At 45.9% G+C, this 16,960-nt stretch overlaps 1 protein-coding gene across 1 annotated transcript in view; it reads left to right on the forward strand.

Annotated features, from left to right (window-relative positions):
* Window positions 1-710: 710 nt before the first annotated feature.
* CRACD (capping protein inhibiting regulator of actin dynamics) overlaps window positions 711-16,960 on the forward strand; it is a 43,635-nt gene continuing 27,385 nt past the window's right edge. The window contains exons 1-2 of the mRNA XM_070949122.1: window positions 711-830; window positions 15,995-16,159. Coding sequence (XP_070805223.1) covers window positions 711-830; window positions 15,995-16,159 — 285 coding nt within the window. The remainder of the gene's footprint in view (window positions 831-15,994; window positions 16,160-16,960) is intronic.

The raw sequence follows: 16,960 nt of genomic DNA on the forward strand, positions 1-16,960 counted from the left end.
TGACAGGGAGCTGTAGCAGAGGGGTGAAAGAGCCACATTCAGCTCCAGAGCCACAGGTTGCTGACCCCTGAACTAGACATACCCAGTTCCTGCAACCGTTCTTCATATGTTTTAGCCTCCAATCCCCTAATCATTTTTGAATAACCTGGTTTTACAGAGCTGTTCCTTTTCATATTCACTGGATGTTCTTGTGGCAAATGTTTAAGCCAAAGACGCTCGGTCTCTTTCAAGCCAAGAACCATATTTGTCTTTTAAGCCGCACGTGGACAGCTGCAGTTGCAAGCATGAAAGTGACAGCAACAAAGAAATGGGCAGGGACAAGGCAAAATTAAAATGGGTTTGAACATAATCGGTTTTAAATACAATTTAAATTGAATGAAATTCATGGCATACGGTCATCAGAATTGGTCCCCGTGTACCAGGACATTTTCCTTTCATAATGCAAATTATAATTTGGCAGCAACTTGTATAGGAGCTCTGGAATTATGTACAGATGCATACCCATTATTTAAGCGGTGAAAGTAAAGGTATAATAAATCCATTCCTCTGGGGGGAAAATGTATTACATATTCAAAGACATTAAAAAATGGCCTGGTACTAGGGGGAAAAAAAGAGAAAGAAAATCCAGCAGAAGCCCATTGTGTTGATAATTTAGGGCATACTTAAAATCCTATGTATCCAAATTGTCTTTCAGGTCTCCCAGTTATAGCATGGGAACACGGGCCTTTTCCCATGAGAGTATTTTTATGCCTGATGGGCGAACAGAGAGCGAAGAGTCGATTCAAGCAATGTCACAAGATAATCTCGTTGGCAAAGTCAAAACTCTTCAGGTAACAGTGAGCAAACTTTGGGCTTCCATTGTAAGAGTTTGAATTCTTCTGGTATCTGATTACATCATATACATCATATATGTAATTACATCTATATCAGTGGTGGGTTCTAACCGGCTTTACTACCGGTTCTCTTCGTGCACGTGCTTTGCTTGTGATCGCCGTGCACATGCTCGCTTCGCTCGCATGCACGCCAAACTTGCGCTCCACGCAAGCACGTTAGGAATATGCCCAGCCGAGGTGCGGAAATTCACTTTGCCGTGCCTATCAGCTGGGCTAAAAATAAAGAAATATAAGGTAGGAATAACGCGGGGGCAGGCGGGAGGGTCCAACTCCCAGACAAAGAGAACCAGTTTGGTGACATCATAATATCACCGCTACCATTTCGGCCGAACCGGGAGGAACCCACCACTGATCTATATGATCATAGAGTCATAATAAAGACTCTAGAGCAGGGCTCTCCCAACATTCCCCAGCGTGGCTGGCTGGGGAATTCTGGGAATTGAAGTCCACAACTCTTAAAATTGCCCAGTTTGGAGACCCGTGCTCTAGAGGTCAGTTGGAAAGGAAGGGAATGAAACCATATCCACACTGTGTCCTACCAACAGAAGGGAATATTTGTAGCCCAGGGTTGAAATGTGAGGTCTGTGGTGCTCTCTGAGCTTGGTTGTATGGTTGTATGCTCTTCGTCTTTTAGCACTTTCTGTTCTTTCTTCATGTGGTTCGACTCTAAGCCAGTTTTTTAAAAGCCTGTCTGGACAGAGACACTTGACCACACACCTCACAAAGTATTAATTCCAAATAGTGTGGCTACCATGTCTTGCCTAAGACAGTTTCCCCTCCGCTGTGCCTTTCCATTCCAGAAAAGAGCCTTGGTAGTACAGTGGTCTAAGGCACCCTGTTATTAAGCTGGTTATTAAGACCAGCTGCCTTCAATTACTGCAGGTTCGAATCTCGCCAAGGCTCAAGGTTGACTCAGCCTTCCATCCTTTCTAAGGTAGGTAAATTGAGGACCCAGTTGTGGGGGCAATAAGCTGACTTTGTATAAATATACAAAAGAATGAAGGCTATTGCTTAACGCATTGTAAGCCGCCCTGAGTCTCCGGAGAAGGGCGGCATATAAATCAAATTAAAAAAAAAAAAAAAAAAGCAAGAGCCAATTGCTTTCTTTTTTGTGGGTAGAGCTTTCTGTGTATTTGTGGGTGTGTATGGGTTTTTTAACGTCTTCTTTGTATATTGTTCATATTGTCTTTGTTGTAAGCCGCCCAGAGTCCTCGGAGAATTGGGCGGCATAGAAATACGAAAAATCAATCAATCAATCAATCAATCAATCAATCAATCAATCTGTGGGTATACATACTTACCTACAATGCACACACATATTTTTTATTGCACACATCCAGTCTGTCAAACCTGCCCACGCTGAAACCTCTAAATACAAATGATCAGTGGTAAAATTCTCCGCGGTTTGCAACCGGTTCGCTATCCGCGCATGCACACTGCGCACCAAACACACCGTTTGTTGGTTTTGCTGCTGTTGTTGTTTACTTCCAGGGATGGGCTCCTGGGGGTTCGGCAGGGTTCGGGCAATCCTCTAGTCAAGGATCACCGGGGTTCGGCGAACACCCAAATGCCACTCCTGGCTGGCCACGCTCACCCCGCCTCCCCCAGGAGTCTCCATGCGGCCTGTTCATCTTTCCAGGAACTCTGAAGCTCTGTTTGGGGACTTCTTTTTTGAAGCTTCGTTTCTGATGTTTTTTTCAGCCTCTGAAACCTCCGTTTGAGAAGCTGGGTGGGGCTACATTCGGAGTATAAGACGCACCCAGATTTTCACCCTCTTTTTTGGGGGAAAAAGGTGCATCTTATACTCCAAAAAATACGGTACTTAGGAGGCGAGGGCTTGCAGCACAAGGAAACAACGGCCAATGACTTAATAGCTAGCCAGCAACACCCCAATCTACAACTAAAAAGCCACATACAACAGGCACAATATAAATACCACACTCAGAATAGCCCAAATCAAAACACACTGCTAGGGAGACATTTCCTGAGGATGGGCTCCAGAATAAGACTGAAAAGACAAAACCTCTGGCTCCGGTGACCGACCCAGCTTGGATCCTACAGAATATGTACTCTCCCTACATAGTTCATCAAGAATACATACCTTACATATGGATATGGAATTTCTGAGGGAATATGAATGAGTGGAGGAAGGAGAAAGGCAAACTAAGAAAAACACAATAGTAAATCCAGGGGTGGGATTCTATTGGTTCGGACCGGTTCGGACTAACCGGTTCACTCTGACGATCAGTTGGGCCCACCCACCCATTCCTGCGCTTTACTGACCTATATCTTCTCAGCTGATTCGCACGCAGAGCGGATTGCCGCGCCTCAGCTGTGTTACTCCACAGCACTAATCCGGAAGGTAAGTGTTTGTAAAACTGTGCACTGTGTGCGCGTCAAATACATGCATGCACAGAGCGTGACTGTGCACGCAAAGTGTACAATCATCAAACCAGTTGTTAAACCGGCAGGATCCCACCACTGAGAAAATCATATAATCTCAGTCCTCCACAATGGTGCTGCTTGGTAGACAGAAATGTAGTTGAAGAGCGAGTAGGCAGATTTAAGAAGTAAATAATGAAATAATGAAAACAAATAACATGTCTCACCAAGTCTGTATAGTTTCTGGGTATGTGCTAGATATACGGTGCCCATCCCTTGAGAGAAGAGAGGGGAGGGGAGGGGAGGGGAGGAGAGGACTGGATGGGAGGAATCATTCTTGCAAGTGATTTGAAATAGTTGGTTGAGAAGATTTTTATAATTAGGCCACCTCAAGATAGAAATGTAAATGTTCGTTTGTTCAAAATCTTAAATCTTTGAAAGTTCTTCACCGATTGCTTTGAAATTTTGACACAACATTGCATTCGAATATGTGTGTGTTTTTATATACCTATATTATATAGATGTCACACCTGTGACAGGTAAAAACATGTTTTTTTGAAAAACAGCGCCATCTGTTGGACGTAAAAGCAACACACGCTAAATGCAGAGCCCACCAGTCTTTTCACTCAGTTGATTGGATTCAGACCTCAGCCGGGTGTTTTCCCCTCAGCGCAGCCGCCGCCAAACCCATAAGCAAAATGGCGGGAAATGTCAACTGCTGTGAAGCCCGGCCAGAGGCCTCCGCCACTCCCACGACGCGCAGCTCTCCCGATACAAGCACCAAATAGGTAAAAGTCCAAGAAAGCAATTGATTAAGTGACGTTAAAGTCCAAAAAGAAACGTAGAGAAAGGCAACTCAGGTCTGAATCCAATCGACCGAGTGAAAAGACTGGTGGGACGGAGGCAAAGTAGGCGTGACCTGAGCTACAGAGGGAAATTATTGCCACTCGGTCAAAAAATATTGCATACCCACAAGACTGAGTCACGGCAACGCGTGGCCGGGTATAGCTAGTACCAATATATTGATCATATATTTAGCCCAGCTGCCCTAGAGGTGGAGGTCTTGCCTCACAATCAGGAGATTGTAAATTTGATCCTAGGTAGAGGCAGATATAGGATCTCCTGCTTTGGCAGGGGGTTGGACTAGATGACCTGCAAAGTCCCTTCCAATTCTGTTAATCTGTTAGTAGAACAGAACAGAACAGAACAACAGAGTTGGAAGGGACTTTGGAGATCTTCTAGTCCAGAGATTGAAAAGAAATTTCATCCTCAGAATACTCTCCATTTTTCAAGTCCCTTCTGTAATTTTACACTTCAGTACCTTAAGAAAAAAAATAAATATGACTTTTTGAGGGGAATAAATCTGCCAGCCATATGGAAGTTTGCTCTGGCTGAGTAAACTCCTAATTTTCCCCCTGCTGACAGAAACATTTCTTCCCGTTGCTGTCCAGAGGGTTTCTAAATGGTTTTCTCCTTTTCAATCGGAAGTTTCAGTAAGCAAAACATATGGCTGCTATAGGACTAAGAGACGATCGAGGATTTAAATCTTCATTAGATCAGATTTGAATAATTAACCACTAAATGAAGCAAAGAAAAACAAGTTTCAATAATACGCTTGAAAGACGCATCGTGCTATGATAGTGCATGAAGGGCATGTGAATGGAAAACAGAAAGCATGTGTGTCAGTCTGGATTATTTGAGGTATTTATATACTGTAATGACATTGGGGGAATTTATAGGTATTTTATTATTTATTTATTTATTTTATTTATTTATTTATTAGTTTGATTTATATGCCGCCCTTCTCCGGAGACTCAGGGCGGCTTACAATGCGTTAAGCAATAGCCTTCATACTTTTGTATATACCTGCTTAGTAGGGCTTTCGGGCCCCCCCAAGCGGTGTTCTTTTTTATACAAAGTCAGCTTATTGCCCCCACAATCCGGGTCCTCATTTTACCTACCTCAGAAGGATGGAAGGCTGCGCCACCAGGCTCAGCAGACTAAAGAGAAATTTTAATTTATTCATGATTTTAAAAAGTTATACGCCACCAGCTTTCTTAAGAGTTCTGCTCGGCTCTGGTAATTTATAAAAATGTCTGCCTAAACTGGCAGCATTTGAGAAGGTAAATATTTAACAGAAGCATTATTCAGGTACAACAGTTCATTTAATGACCGTCCAAAGTTACAACTGCACTGAAAAAAGTGATTTATGATCGTTTTTCACATTTATTACCATTGCGGCATTTTTTTTGATTCTCAATTCATTTTTTTCTGAATGACCACATCACTTCAGTGCAGTGGTGGGTTGCCCCCGGTTCGGACCGGTTCTATAGAACCGGTAGTAAAACCGGCGGGAGGCTCCGCCCCACTGACCCTGATGTCATCAGAAGCGATCTGCGCATGTGATCCCGTTGTGCATGCGCATGCGATCCCGTTGCGAACCAGTAGTAAAGGTAAGTAGAACCCACCCCTGTTTCAGTGTACTTGTTTCACACCTGTCACTCCTTTAGTCATTCAATCAGCGTTCCAAGTAATGCACCCATAGAAAGAAGAACTCTGAGGCAGATGGATTCCTCAAAGAACAATTTATTGGATACATCATATTGGCACAACTGATGAAAACCAACTCTGAAAGTTCCCGCAGTTTTCACCTAATTAAAAAGTGAAAGTTCCCCCTTCCCCCTCCTCAGGTCACTGGTCACATTGTCCAATAGAGGTGCTGGCAGGTTGCTTGGTTACTCCACTCCTCCTCTTCTCATTCACCTGCTAGAATGACCTTGGTTCCCACAAGAAAACTTTTTATTTTGACTGCAAAGCCGAGCTCTAATTTTCCCCCTCCCTGTCTCCTCCTCTGCCTTGTGGCAACCATGATGCCTCAAAAATGGCTTCAGCCAGGTTCACTTCAGAGTTGACACTATGTTCGTTACGCATCCATACATTCTTGACTATATCTTTTCTTGTTCTGCAGTCGCACTTTTCAAACAGTCATTCCCATTGCAGTCCACTTGCTGTATTATCTACCATACTGTAGGCTTGCTGTATTTTCACAGATTAAAATGAGCCCATCCATTTTCCCATCTCAACATTTGACCAACCTACACAACATCCATCCAATAAATCCACCTCCTTATATTCCAGAACAGGCCTGTGAATAAAACTAATCTTATTTCAGCCTCTGATGTAAATAGCAGACGTGCATTGACAAATGACTCAATAGGGTGTCTGACATTTGCTGTCTACCATCAGAAAATTAATTTTTACCTCACAGATTACAAGCAAACCCAACCAGAAATGTCACGGCCTTTCATGGACATGTGAATAGACTCTTGTATTGCATTAATATTTAGAGTGTGTTTATTTATTTATTTATTGTTTATTTATTTAGACGCGGTGGCTCAGTAGCTAACATGCTGAGCTTGTCGATCGAAAGGTCGACAGTTCAGCTGGTCGAATCCCTAGTGCCGGGTAACAGGGTGAGCTCCCGTTACTTGTCGCAGCTTCTGCCAACCTAGCAGTTTGAAAGCCTGTAAAAAATGCAAGTAGAAAAATAGGGGCCACCTTTGGTGGGAAGGTAACAGCATTCTGTTAGATTGGCGCAGGGAAAAGAAGACGCGATTCAGCAGAGGTCCGTTCAGCACTTTATTCAGCTCATGCGGAACTGCCGGCTGAGCTGCCAAGCCCTCCTTATATACAGCTCCGGTAAGCTAGCCGGCCAATGACATCCATTTAAACTTCCCACCGGTGGATTAGCCAACCACCGGTTGATGCCCATATAAGGACACAACACCCCTCCCCTCCTAGTTCTCAGATTGTCAATCCGTGGCCGACATAGGTCACGTAGTTGCGCAGGTAGGCGGGGCGTCTAATAGCCCTACTTGACCTGCGCGGTTCAGTTCTTGCTTCATTGTTGATCCGGATGGGTCGGGCTTCTGCCCTCTCCCGTTCCCGACGTAGAATTGTCTGGAACTCAGCCATTGAGTGCGCTGGGTCCGGCCTAGCATCTCCGGCTGGGTTTGTTGGATTGTCCTGCGGGTGGCGGAGTCCCTCTCCCTGGCCGGGATGATGGAGATTCGGCCGCTGCAGTTCGCCTTGGACCCGGGCTGGGCAGCTGAACCGCGGTAGGTCCTTGGGTTCTTTTCTCCCTTCTTTGGCTTGCGCTCCGGGCCCCTGGCGGACTGTCGTGGTGGGACGTCCCTGCAGCTGTGGTTGCGGTTGATGTGGTGTTTGTCGCTGGCCGACCCTGCTGGGCTGGCGGTGCTCGACCCTGCCAGGGTGATGTAGGTCTACCTCGTCGGGGTGGTGCAGGCCTACCTCGTCGGGGTGGTGGCAGTCTACCTCACCAGGGTGGTGTCGTCGGGGTGGTGCAGGCCTACCTCGTCAGGGTGGTGGAAGTCTACCTCGCCGGGGTGGTGTAGGCCTACCTCATCGGGGTAGTGTAGGCCTACCTCGTCAGGGTGGTGGAAGTCTACCTTGCTGGGGTGGCGCAGGCCTACCTCGTCTGGTGGGTCTTCCTCAACTCCCCTCCACCTTTTCCGGAGCTGGTTGATGTGACGTCTGCAGGTTTGTCCGTTGTCCAGCTCCACTTCGTATGACCTCAGGCCGGTCACTCTCCCGATCAGTCCTTTCAGCCACTTCGGATGGCCCTGGAAATTTAGCGCGAAGACCGGATCTCCGATTCCGAGAGTCCGCGGCAGCTGGGAATTGTTTTGCTGGCACTGCGGATTGTACTGGGGGTGTAGCCGATCCAAAGGTGATCGTAGTCTTCTCCCCATCAGGAGCTCTGCCGGGCTCTTCTTTGTGGTGGTCTGCGGAGTGATGTGCTGGGCGAGCAGGAACTCATCAATTTTCTCCTGCCAGTCTCCTGCGCCCATTTTGGCGAGTGTGTCTTTGGTGAGTCTCACCATTTTCTCTGCTTGCCCGTTTCCTGCCGGCCTGTAAGGGGCGATGAGGGCATGCTTAATGCCCAGCTCTGCTAAGAAGGCTTCCATGGTCTTGGAAGTGATCTGGGGGCCGTTGTCCGAGACCAGGACGTCTGGAAGGCCATGCGTGGTGAACAGCCGGCGGAGTGCCCTGTTGGTGGACTCTGTCATGGTGGTGGGCATCGCGACTACTTCCAGACATTTTGAGAAAGCATCCCCCATGATAAGGAGAGACTTGCCATCTATTGGTCCTGCGAAATCGACATGTATTCTCGACCAGGGGCTGCTGGGCATCTCCCACTGCGCTGGCTGAGCTTGCGGTGGCGCCGGTCTTGCCTCCTGGCACGAGTCACATCTGGCGATCCATTCCTCAATGTCCTTGTCCAGCGTTGGCCACCAGACATAGCTCTGTGCCAGGGCCTTCATCCTGACGATGCCAGGATGCCTGCTGTGCAGTGTCTCTAAGGTCTGCTTCTGTAGGGTGTGGGAAATCACCACCCTGTCGCCCCAGAGAATGCATCCTTTCATTGTGGAGAGTTCTTGTTTCCACACGAACGGACTGAACTCTTCACTCACTCTCCCAGTTGACCAGCCCCTCAAGATCCAGGACATGACTTGCCTGAGTGTTTTTTCTCTTTGGGTGTGCTTCGCCACAGTGGTGGATGAAACTGGGCACAACTGGTCATCATCAATATGGAACAGTCCGAGAGTGGGTGCTGGGTCTTCCACTGGCTCTTGGATGGGGCATCTGCTGAGGGCATCGGCGTTGCAGATGGTCTTGCCAGGTCTGTGTATCAGCTTGTACGAGTAGCCTGAGAGGAAGATGGCCCAGCGTGTCATCCTGGGCGACATGTACAGAATGCAATGGGAGCTTCTGATCCGTTCGGAAGTTGGTGGCTGAGGACAGCCCCTACTCCATATGGCGAGGCATCACAGGTCAGAAGCAGGGGGAGTGTCTCATGGTATTGCATGAGGACGCTGTCCGAAGAGAGTAGTCTTTTGATGTTCCGGAAAACTGCCTCTTCTTCTTCTCCCCATTTCCAAGGGATCGCCTTCCCTAAAAGTCGATGGAGCGGCTTAGCAACTGTGGCTTTCTGTTTTAAGAAGACACTGTAAAAGTTCAGTAGTCCCAAGAAAGCCTGAAGCTCTGCTTTGTTTTGGGGGGCTGGAGCTTCGTGAATTGCTTTGACTTTACTTTTGGTGGGGTGGATGCCTTTGCTATCAATTAGGTAGCCCAAGAACTCGACCTCCTGGACCCCGATGATGCACTTGTCTCTCCTGACTCTTAGGCCCTTCGCCTGAAACTGCTGCAGGGCAAGCCTGAGCCGTTCTAATAGTTGGGCTTCCGAGTGGCCGGAGACCAAGACGTCATCGAAGTATGGCACCACCCCTGGAATGCCTTGCAGAAGGCGTTCCATCATCGATTGGAAAATGCCTGGGGCAGCGCTGGCTCCAAATTGGAGGCGGTTGCATTTGAATGCGCCCCGGTGAGTGACAATAGTCTGAGTCTCCGCAGTTTTTTTGTCGACTGGCAGTTGCTGTTAAGCCTGGGCCAGGTCCAGTTATGCGAATATGGTTCCACTCCCTAGCGAATGCAACAGATGTTGCACCACTGGGACTGGGTATGCACTCTGCTGTAACACCCTGTTAATGGTGCATTTATAATCAGCTCAGATGCGCACAGATCCATCATGCTTCATTGGGGTCACAATGGGGGTCTCCCATGCAGCATGATCAATCGGCTCCAATATGCCCTGGGCAATTAATTTGTCCAGTTGGGCATCAACTTTAGGCCGGAGGGCGAATGGAACCCTGCGGGGCTTTAGCTGAATTGGAGTAATTGTTGGATCTAAATTGAATGAGATGGGTTTCTCCAAAAATTTACCTAGGCTCCCGTTGAAGATGTCCTGGAAGTCCTCTAGGAGCTTGTCGAGTTCGCTCTGTCTGATCTGATTAATCCCGCCAATGGTGAGCCCTAGAGGCTTGTGATCTGTCCCCGTACCCACACACACACAAACACAGCCAGCCGAGGGTTAAGGAAACACTTTGGAACGCACCCAGGTCTTATCTCCCACTTGGCAGCGATAGACACACCGTCTGCCAAATGCCTTTATTTTCACAAACAGAAAGATAAGGTACTTAACGTGCAAAAAGTCCAAGCAGAAATAATATTTCTCTCTGCAGTTCCGAACGAGGCTTTAGTGACTATCCAAGGTTTACTTTTGTTCATCACAAGGATCACTGACCACTACCCTCTATTATATAGTCTCTGGGGTGTGGTCCAGTGACTCAGTTCTAATCCCTAGCACGCCTCCTAAGCTGCTGCAAACGTTTATCACGCCTTCGGAGGCGTGCGTCCAGGAATGATGTTTCTTCGTCACTCTGATCCGAGCCAGCTGTCTCCCTACTGATCTCCTCTCCCTCGGCCGGCACCTGAGACAATGCCAGAGGGGAGGGGCCTGGAGAGGGAGGCCTGGCTGACTCCTCTTCCTCATGCTCGGAGCTTTCTTCCTCCGATGGGACAGGCTCAGAGGGCGGGGCCACAACAGCTTGAACCACTCCACTCCAAGAAGGGTTGGTCAGGTCTCCTTGACGACTGCGATGGGTAGGTCCCCAGGAAGTCTTTGTAATGGACTCTGAGCTTGGTCCTTCCCAGGATTCCGATTGGATGGCTTCCAAAATCCACCAATTTTGCTTGCAGCGGCTTGAGGTGGCTTTTGGCAATCTGCGGCTTGAATTTCTTGAGCTGAACCCAGTCTATAATAGAATAGGGCGATCTGGAGCCAATCTCCATGGGACATGGTGTCCCTTCCACGTGGACGGTCACGTGGAACTTGTTGGATCCCTCAGCAGCGGCGTGCGCTATGGTGGTCTGATGGACTCCTCTGCTCTTTGCGTAGCCTTCTCCCTCACGCCTGGGGTATTGGGACCGTCTGGATGACCTCTGGTTCTCACGGTTGTGGGTTCTGGGAGCCTCCATGACCGGTTTTGTCACTCTGCATGCCTCGGCGATGTGGCCCTTCCTCCTGCAACGCCTGCAGGTCGCATCCCACCAGCGACATCTGGCGCGCACGTGATCCCCGTTGCAGCTGGCACAGCGTTCCTCTCGTCCGCCATCTTGAGGGTTTTCCCGCCATTGGGGTCTGAGAACCTTGTGGACGGCCATTTTGGCTTCGGACTCTGACCCCGTGGTGGTCTCGTCTGATGACGGTTGGGGATTCTTGTGGATCTTATGAATCCCCTTAGACCTCCTCATAGCGGCTGCTGCTCTCTCTGACGATTCTGCAGCTGTAGCTTCTTCGATCACATCTCTCAGTGAGACCTTCTTACGGCCGAGGAGTTTCTTCTGGACAGAAACGTCCCTCATCCCAAAGACGATCCGGTCTCTCAGTTGGATGTCCACGTTCTCAAACTCACAGCTGGCTGTGATTGTCCGGAGCGCAGATACAAAGTCCTTAACAAATTCGCCGTCCCGTTGATTCCCCTGGTGGAAATCAAACTGGTTGGCCAATGGGGTGCTAGTTGGAGCATAATGCTCTTGCGGGACTTCCTCTAGTTCGGTCCAAGGCATCAGCTCAATGTCCCTCGGTGCCATGAGATCCATGGCCATTTCCAGGACCCCGGAGCTGCAGTGAGCCAGGAACAGGGCTTGCTTCTGGTTGTCGTCCAGGTCAGTGAAGCCGCTGCCCGCCAGGAATTGTCTGAACCGGACCATGAAGGACTTCCATTTCTCCTGGTTAGGATCAAACGGAGCCAGCGAGATCTGTGGTCCAGACATGGTTCTGTGGTTCAGTTTCAGTGACTTCGCTCAAGTGACTCAGCTCTTGGTAGATGGTGGCGACCGTGCCACGAGGTATGCTGTCGGTTCTTTTGTGTCCTTCATCGCCAGTGTTAGATTGGCGCAGGGAAAAGAAGACGCGACTCAGCAGAGGTCCATTCAGCACTTTATTCAGCTCATGTGGAACTGTCGGCTGAGCTGCCGAGCCCTCCTTATGTACAGCTCCGGCAAGCTAGCCGGCCAATGACATCCATTTAAACTTCCCGCCGGTGGATTAGCCAACCACCGGCGGATGCCCATATAAGGACACAACACATTCCATGTGCCTTTGGTGTTTAGTCATGCCGGCCACATGACCACAGAGACGTCTTTGGACAGTGCTGGCTCTTCGGCTTAGAAACAGAGATGAGCACCATCCCCTAGAGTCGTGAATGACTAGCACATATATGTGAGGGGAACCTTTACCTTTATTCCTATTAAAAGACTATCTCACCATAAACAAATGGAAGAACAGAAATAAAAAAGATATTTTAAATTATCCCGCCTCTCAGAGATATGGAAAGAAAACTGAAATTGTTTTTAATGAATATAATTAAAACTAAAATGTTGAGGAAAGAAAGTAACCAGACACTGAACTTTCACTTTGAAATAGCCCTAAAGGTTTCATTCATCACTTGTTTATTCTGATATCCCTAATAGATAGCTATGGCAAATATTCTATTGTAAGGAAATCTCAATAAAGCCAGATAAAAAACATAGTGTATTCCAGCTTGCTTGTTTATTTGCTTAGTAGCTGCATGCCTTTCAAACTCTTGCAGATTACAATACATTTCTTTAATACAGAGGAATGCATTGAACAATTTCCTTTGAAAAGCCCATACTGTTCCCAACAATAGATCCATTCAGATGCCTTTTTCGATATTCAGAATGCTTGAGCAGGCAACACCATAACATACATACAGTAGGAGGCCCACGTTGATTTCCATCTGAAGGTTAACCTCCCCCAAAGATTTCAGTGGAATAAAAATACCATGCTAGAGCTGAAGATTGGCAGAGAAATGCCTAAACCCGAAGATGCTCCAAAACAGTGCTCAAAATCATCCTCTCCCAATCTGTCCCTTTGCAATGCTTAAAAATTACCGTATTTTTCACAGTATAAGATGCACCGGAGTATAAGACGCACCTTAGTTTTTGGGGAGGAAAATAAGAAAAAAGCTTGATGTTGGGTAGATCGCCCTCCTGGAATACCTCCAATCAACTGTTCCCAGAGGTGAATTTTAGCAATAGGTTCCTTGGTTGTGAGCTCTGTGCCTGGATTTTTTTCCTGCCTCTGAAACTCCGTTTCAGAAAAAACTGCCTCCAAAACAGAGCTTCAGGGGAAAAAAAGGCTTTTTTTCAGAAGCTTCTTTCAGAGGCTTTTATTCGGAAGGACTATCTGTACTCTGTTCAATCTCCTTTCTTTGGTATTAGTATATAGATTAACCTCTTCCGATCTGTTGGTTATTGTGTCATTCTCCAGATTTGTTAGCATAGTTTGGTTAGAACCTTTACTGATTCTTCTTTTGTTGCTTGCCATATTGTTTTAGATAAAAGCGTTTCAGAGGCTTTTTTTCTGAAGCTCTGTTTGGAGGCTTTTTTTCTGAAGCTTCTTTCAGAGGCTTCTTTCAGCCTCTGAAATCTCTGTTTGCGAGGCTACATTCAGAGTATAAGACGCACCCAGATTTTCACCCTCTTTTTTGATGGGGGGGGGGAAGGTACATCTTATACTCCGAAAAATACGGTAATGAAAGTTGTGAGCCAGGATTTCTGGAAGGTTATATATCTTTGCAAATTTAAGCATTCAAATTCAAATAAAAATTCAACTTTTATGAAAGAACAAGGAACATCTCCAAAAAATGTTGTCTTCAGAAAAGAACCAGCACAGTGATGCGCTACCTTTCTCTGACCAAGAGAAAAGGAGAAGAAACATTGAGATTCTTTGAGATTGTCAGTTGACTGATTTTATATGTTAGGACAGATAAATAAATAAAAAAACACCCCAACTTTTTAAAAAATCCATTCGAAAACTATTTTGTGAAACTACGGCATCCAATACTGCATAAGTATTTCTCTCAGTTTTTCCTTAATCCTTCATTCTGGACTCTCCCAAAGTGACATTTTGCATTCTTGAGACATATTAATGTATTATTTTATCTCTTCTTAACCAATTATAAAATGCCAATTGTCACAGGTTTTACATGTGAGGAAAAAGAAATGTCAAAATAATGGGGACAGATATGGTTGTCAGAGTGTATACCATTCCACATGAAGCTTAAACACATCTAAGATAAAATCTGAAAATTCTCTAAATATCAAAGAGTTTGTGCAAGGTCCAAAATGAAGCTGCTTAGAGTGCCTTGTAATTAGATAATGCTACTGTTTTCATCCTCTGGTTCTCCAAAATTCAGCAGAGTTAGTTACAGTATTGCTCGGATTGAGGATTACTTGGTAATTTCAAGGTTATTGAATAAGTGTAAAAATAAAAAAAAGGGGGGAATTTTGGGAGAAGAAAATATCACATCAATTATACAGCTCTGTTGGGAAGCATTCATGGATGCTGTCATCAGGAGCTCAGCTCAACATGCATGCAAATACACACACAACTAAATCTTCTTTGTTATTAGTCATACCGTTTTTAAGGGTTAAATCTAGCAGGAAGCATTCCGAAACCTTGGCATAATAGTTCTAACTGTTCTAATTTTGTATAATTTTTCATTGTGCATCTTGTTTTCTTCTGCTCAGGAGAATACTTTTATTTTGAAAAACCCATGAGATTATTCACCCTTCCATTTGAGCATTCATTTCCTATGCGTTATCACATATCAGTTGACAGACAGCAAGAATGAGACCTTGCGGGAAATTTCCCTGTAATTTAGAAAATAAAAATAATTGGCAGTGTCTCCTCTCCCAGCTGAGCTTGATTCAGCTAGTAATTTGAAGATAGGAATACTAAAGTACCCACTTGCTCCTTCAATATATTCTATGACAGTTTAATTCTTATAAAAAGTACATGTCCACCTGTTCATTCCTCTTGGTACCACTTAGAAAAATAATGGATAGGGAAGGGATTCCTCTTAAGTACCGAAACCCATTGCTGAAAAAAAGATAACTGAAGACATCTATAAACAGTGGCTGGCAATGCCTATGGCATAATATGAGATGAAGAAACATCTACCTCAGTGGTGAAATCCAATTTTTTTTTACTTCCGGTTCTGTTGGCGTGGCTTGGTGGGTGTGATGTGGCTTGTTGGGAGTGGCTTGGTGGGGCGTGGCAGGGAAAGGTCACATTTGGTCACCAAAATGAATTGGTCACATTTTATGACCAATTCATGCAAAACTCCACTTAAACCTAGACTAGTCCTTTGAAACTGATAAGGCTGTATGGATGGTTGAGCCCCACATTATATTACTTTTTGTGGAAATTGTTTTCTCGTTCACCTAATATTTTAATATTGATATCTCATTGTTCCTAATAGAAACGTTTATGTGTATAAGGGACGTTGTGTCAAAAAGTCAATGTGATTGTGTATCTCAAGCTGTAGTTGCTTTTTACATATGTGACCCATATAAAACTTCTTAAAAAAAGAATGGGCTTTTGTCACCTAGTTATAGCACTAGCGATAACACTTAGACTTATATGCTACTTCACAGTGCTTTGCAACCCTCTCTAAGTGGTTTACAGAGTCAGCCTGTTTCCCCCAGCAATCTGGCTCCTCATTTTACCGCCCTCGGAAGGATGGAAGTCTGAGTCAACCTTGAGCCAGTTCAGAATCGAACTGTTGACAGTCGGCAGAATTAGCTTGCAATACTTCATTCTAACCACTGCACCACCACGGCTCAGTGTCATCTTGACATAGGTGCCATCTTGACATTCTTGCCTGCTGCATGAATGCCTTTGATTGATAGCTAAACCCAAGCTATCTAATTAAGAATGCACTGTCCCTGCTCCCCTTTCTGATATACAATTGTATTTTGATTTTCAGCAACAGCTGGCCAAGAATATTAAATTTGGCCAACCCTCACAAATGACAGTATCTGTGAAAACACCTGGGGAAGCTAGTGGAAGTTTGGAAGCAGATGTGTTGCTGAATAACCCCATGGAGACTGTGATGCCACCGGATGTGGTCCTTCCAGAAAACCACCACAAAGTAAGTCTAATTGATGGTGAGGAGCCAGTTGCCAATCTTCTAAATGAACGAATATATATGTTTATGGAAGATGTTCGATGACATTAATTGGATGATGAATTATGCATTGCAAAGAAATCCAGCCATTTGGGAGACAGTGTGGTAGTCCTAAAGTTTTTAGGACCTTGGGTGCAGAGGTGGTATTCAACGGGTTTGGACTGGTTTGCCCGAACCGGTAGTGGAAATCGCGGGTGAGATGGGTTCTTACATTCAAAGTATTTTATCTTTGAACTGGAAATGCCATTTAAGCCCAGTGAATGCAAAGCAGTGGTCTTTGGTGGAGACTCTTGCCTTCTAGCGATGTCCTCAGACAATTGGAAAAGAGACACAAATGCAGAACTCCTGTTATGCCAGGAAAGGGGGCTGGAGATTTCTGCTATAAAGATTAATGTAACGTTTTCAGTGATTTGTCTTTATATTTTGACATTGATTTCCCTGTCATAAAGGTAAAGGTGCCCCTCGCACATATGTGCTAGTCGTTCTCGACTCTAGGGAGCGGTACTCATCTCCGTTTCATAGCTGAAGAGCCAGCTGTCAAGTTTCCGAAAGATGCCCTAATTAATTCACGAGCCATGATCCAAACTTCAAAGGAAATATAGTGATTTATTAGGAGCGACATTCCGGCAATACTCGGATGTCCGAAGACATCTCCGTGGTCATGTGGCCGGCATGACTAAACGCCAAAGGCGCACGGAACGCTGTTACCTTCCCACCAAAGGTGGTCCCTATTTTTCTACTTGCATTTTTTACGTGCTTTCGAAC

The sequence above is a fragment of the Pituophis catenifer genome, unplaced genomic scaffold (assembly GCF_029215685.1).
Source record: "Pituophis catenifer annectens isolate HBS135680 unplaced genomic scaffold, rPitCat1.0.hap2 SCAF_8, whole genome shotgun sequence".
NCBI classification, from domain to species: domain Eukaryota; kingdom Metazoa; phylum Chordata; class Lepidosauria; order Squamata; family Colubridae; genus Pituophis; species Pituophis catenifer.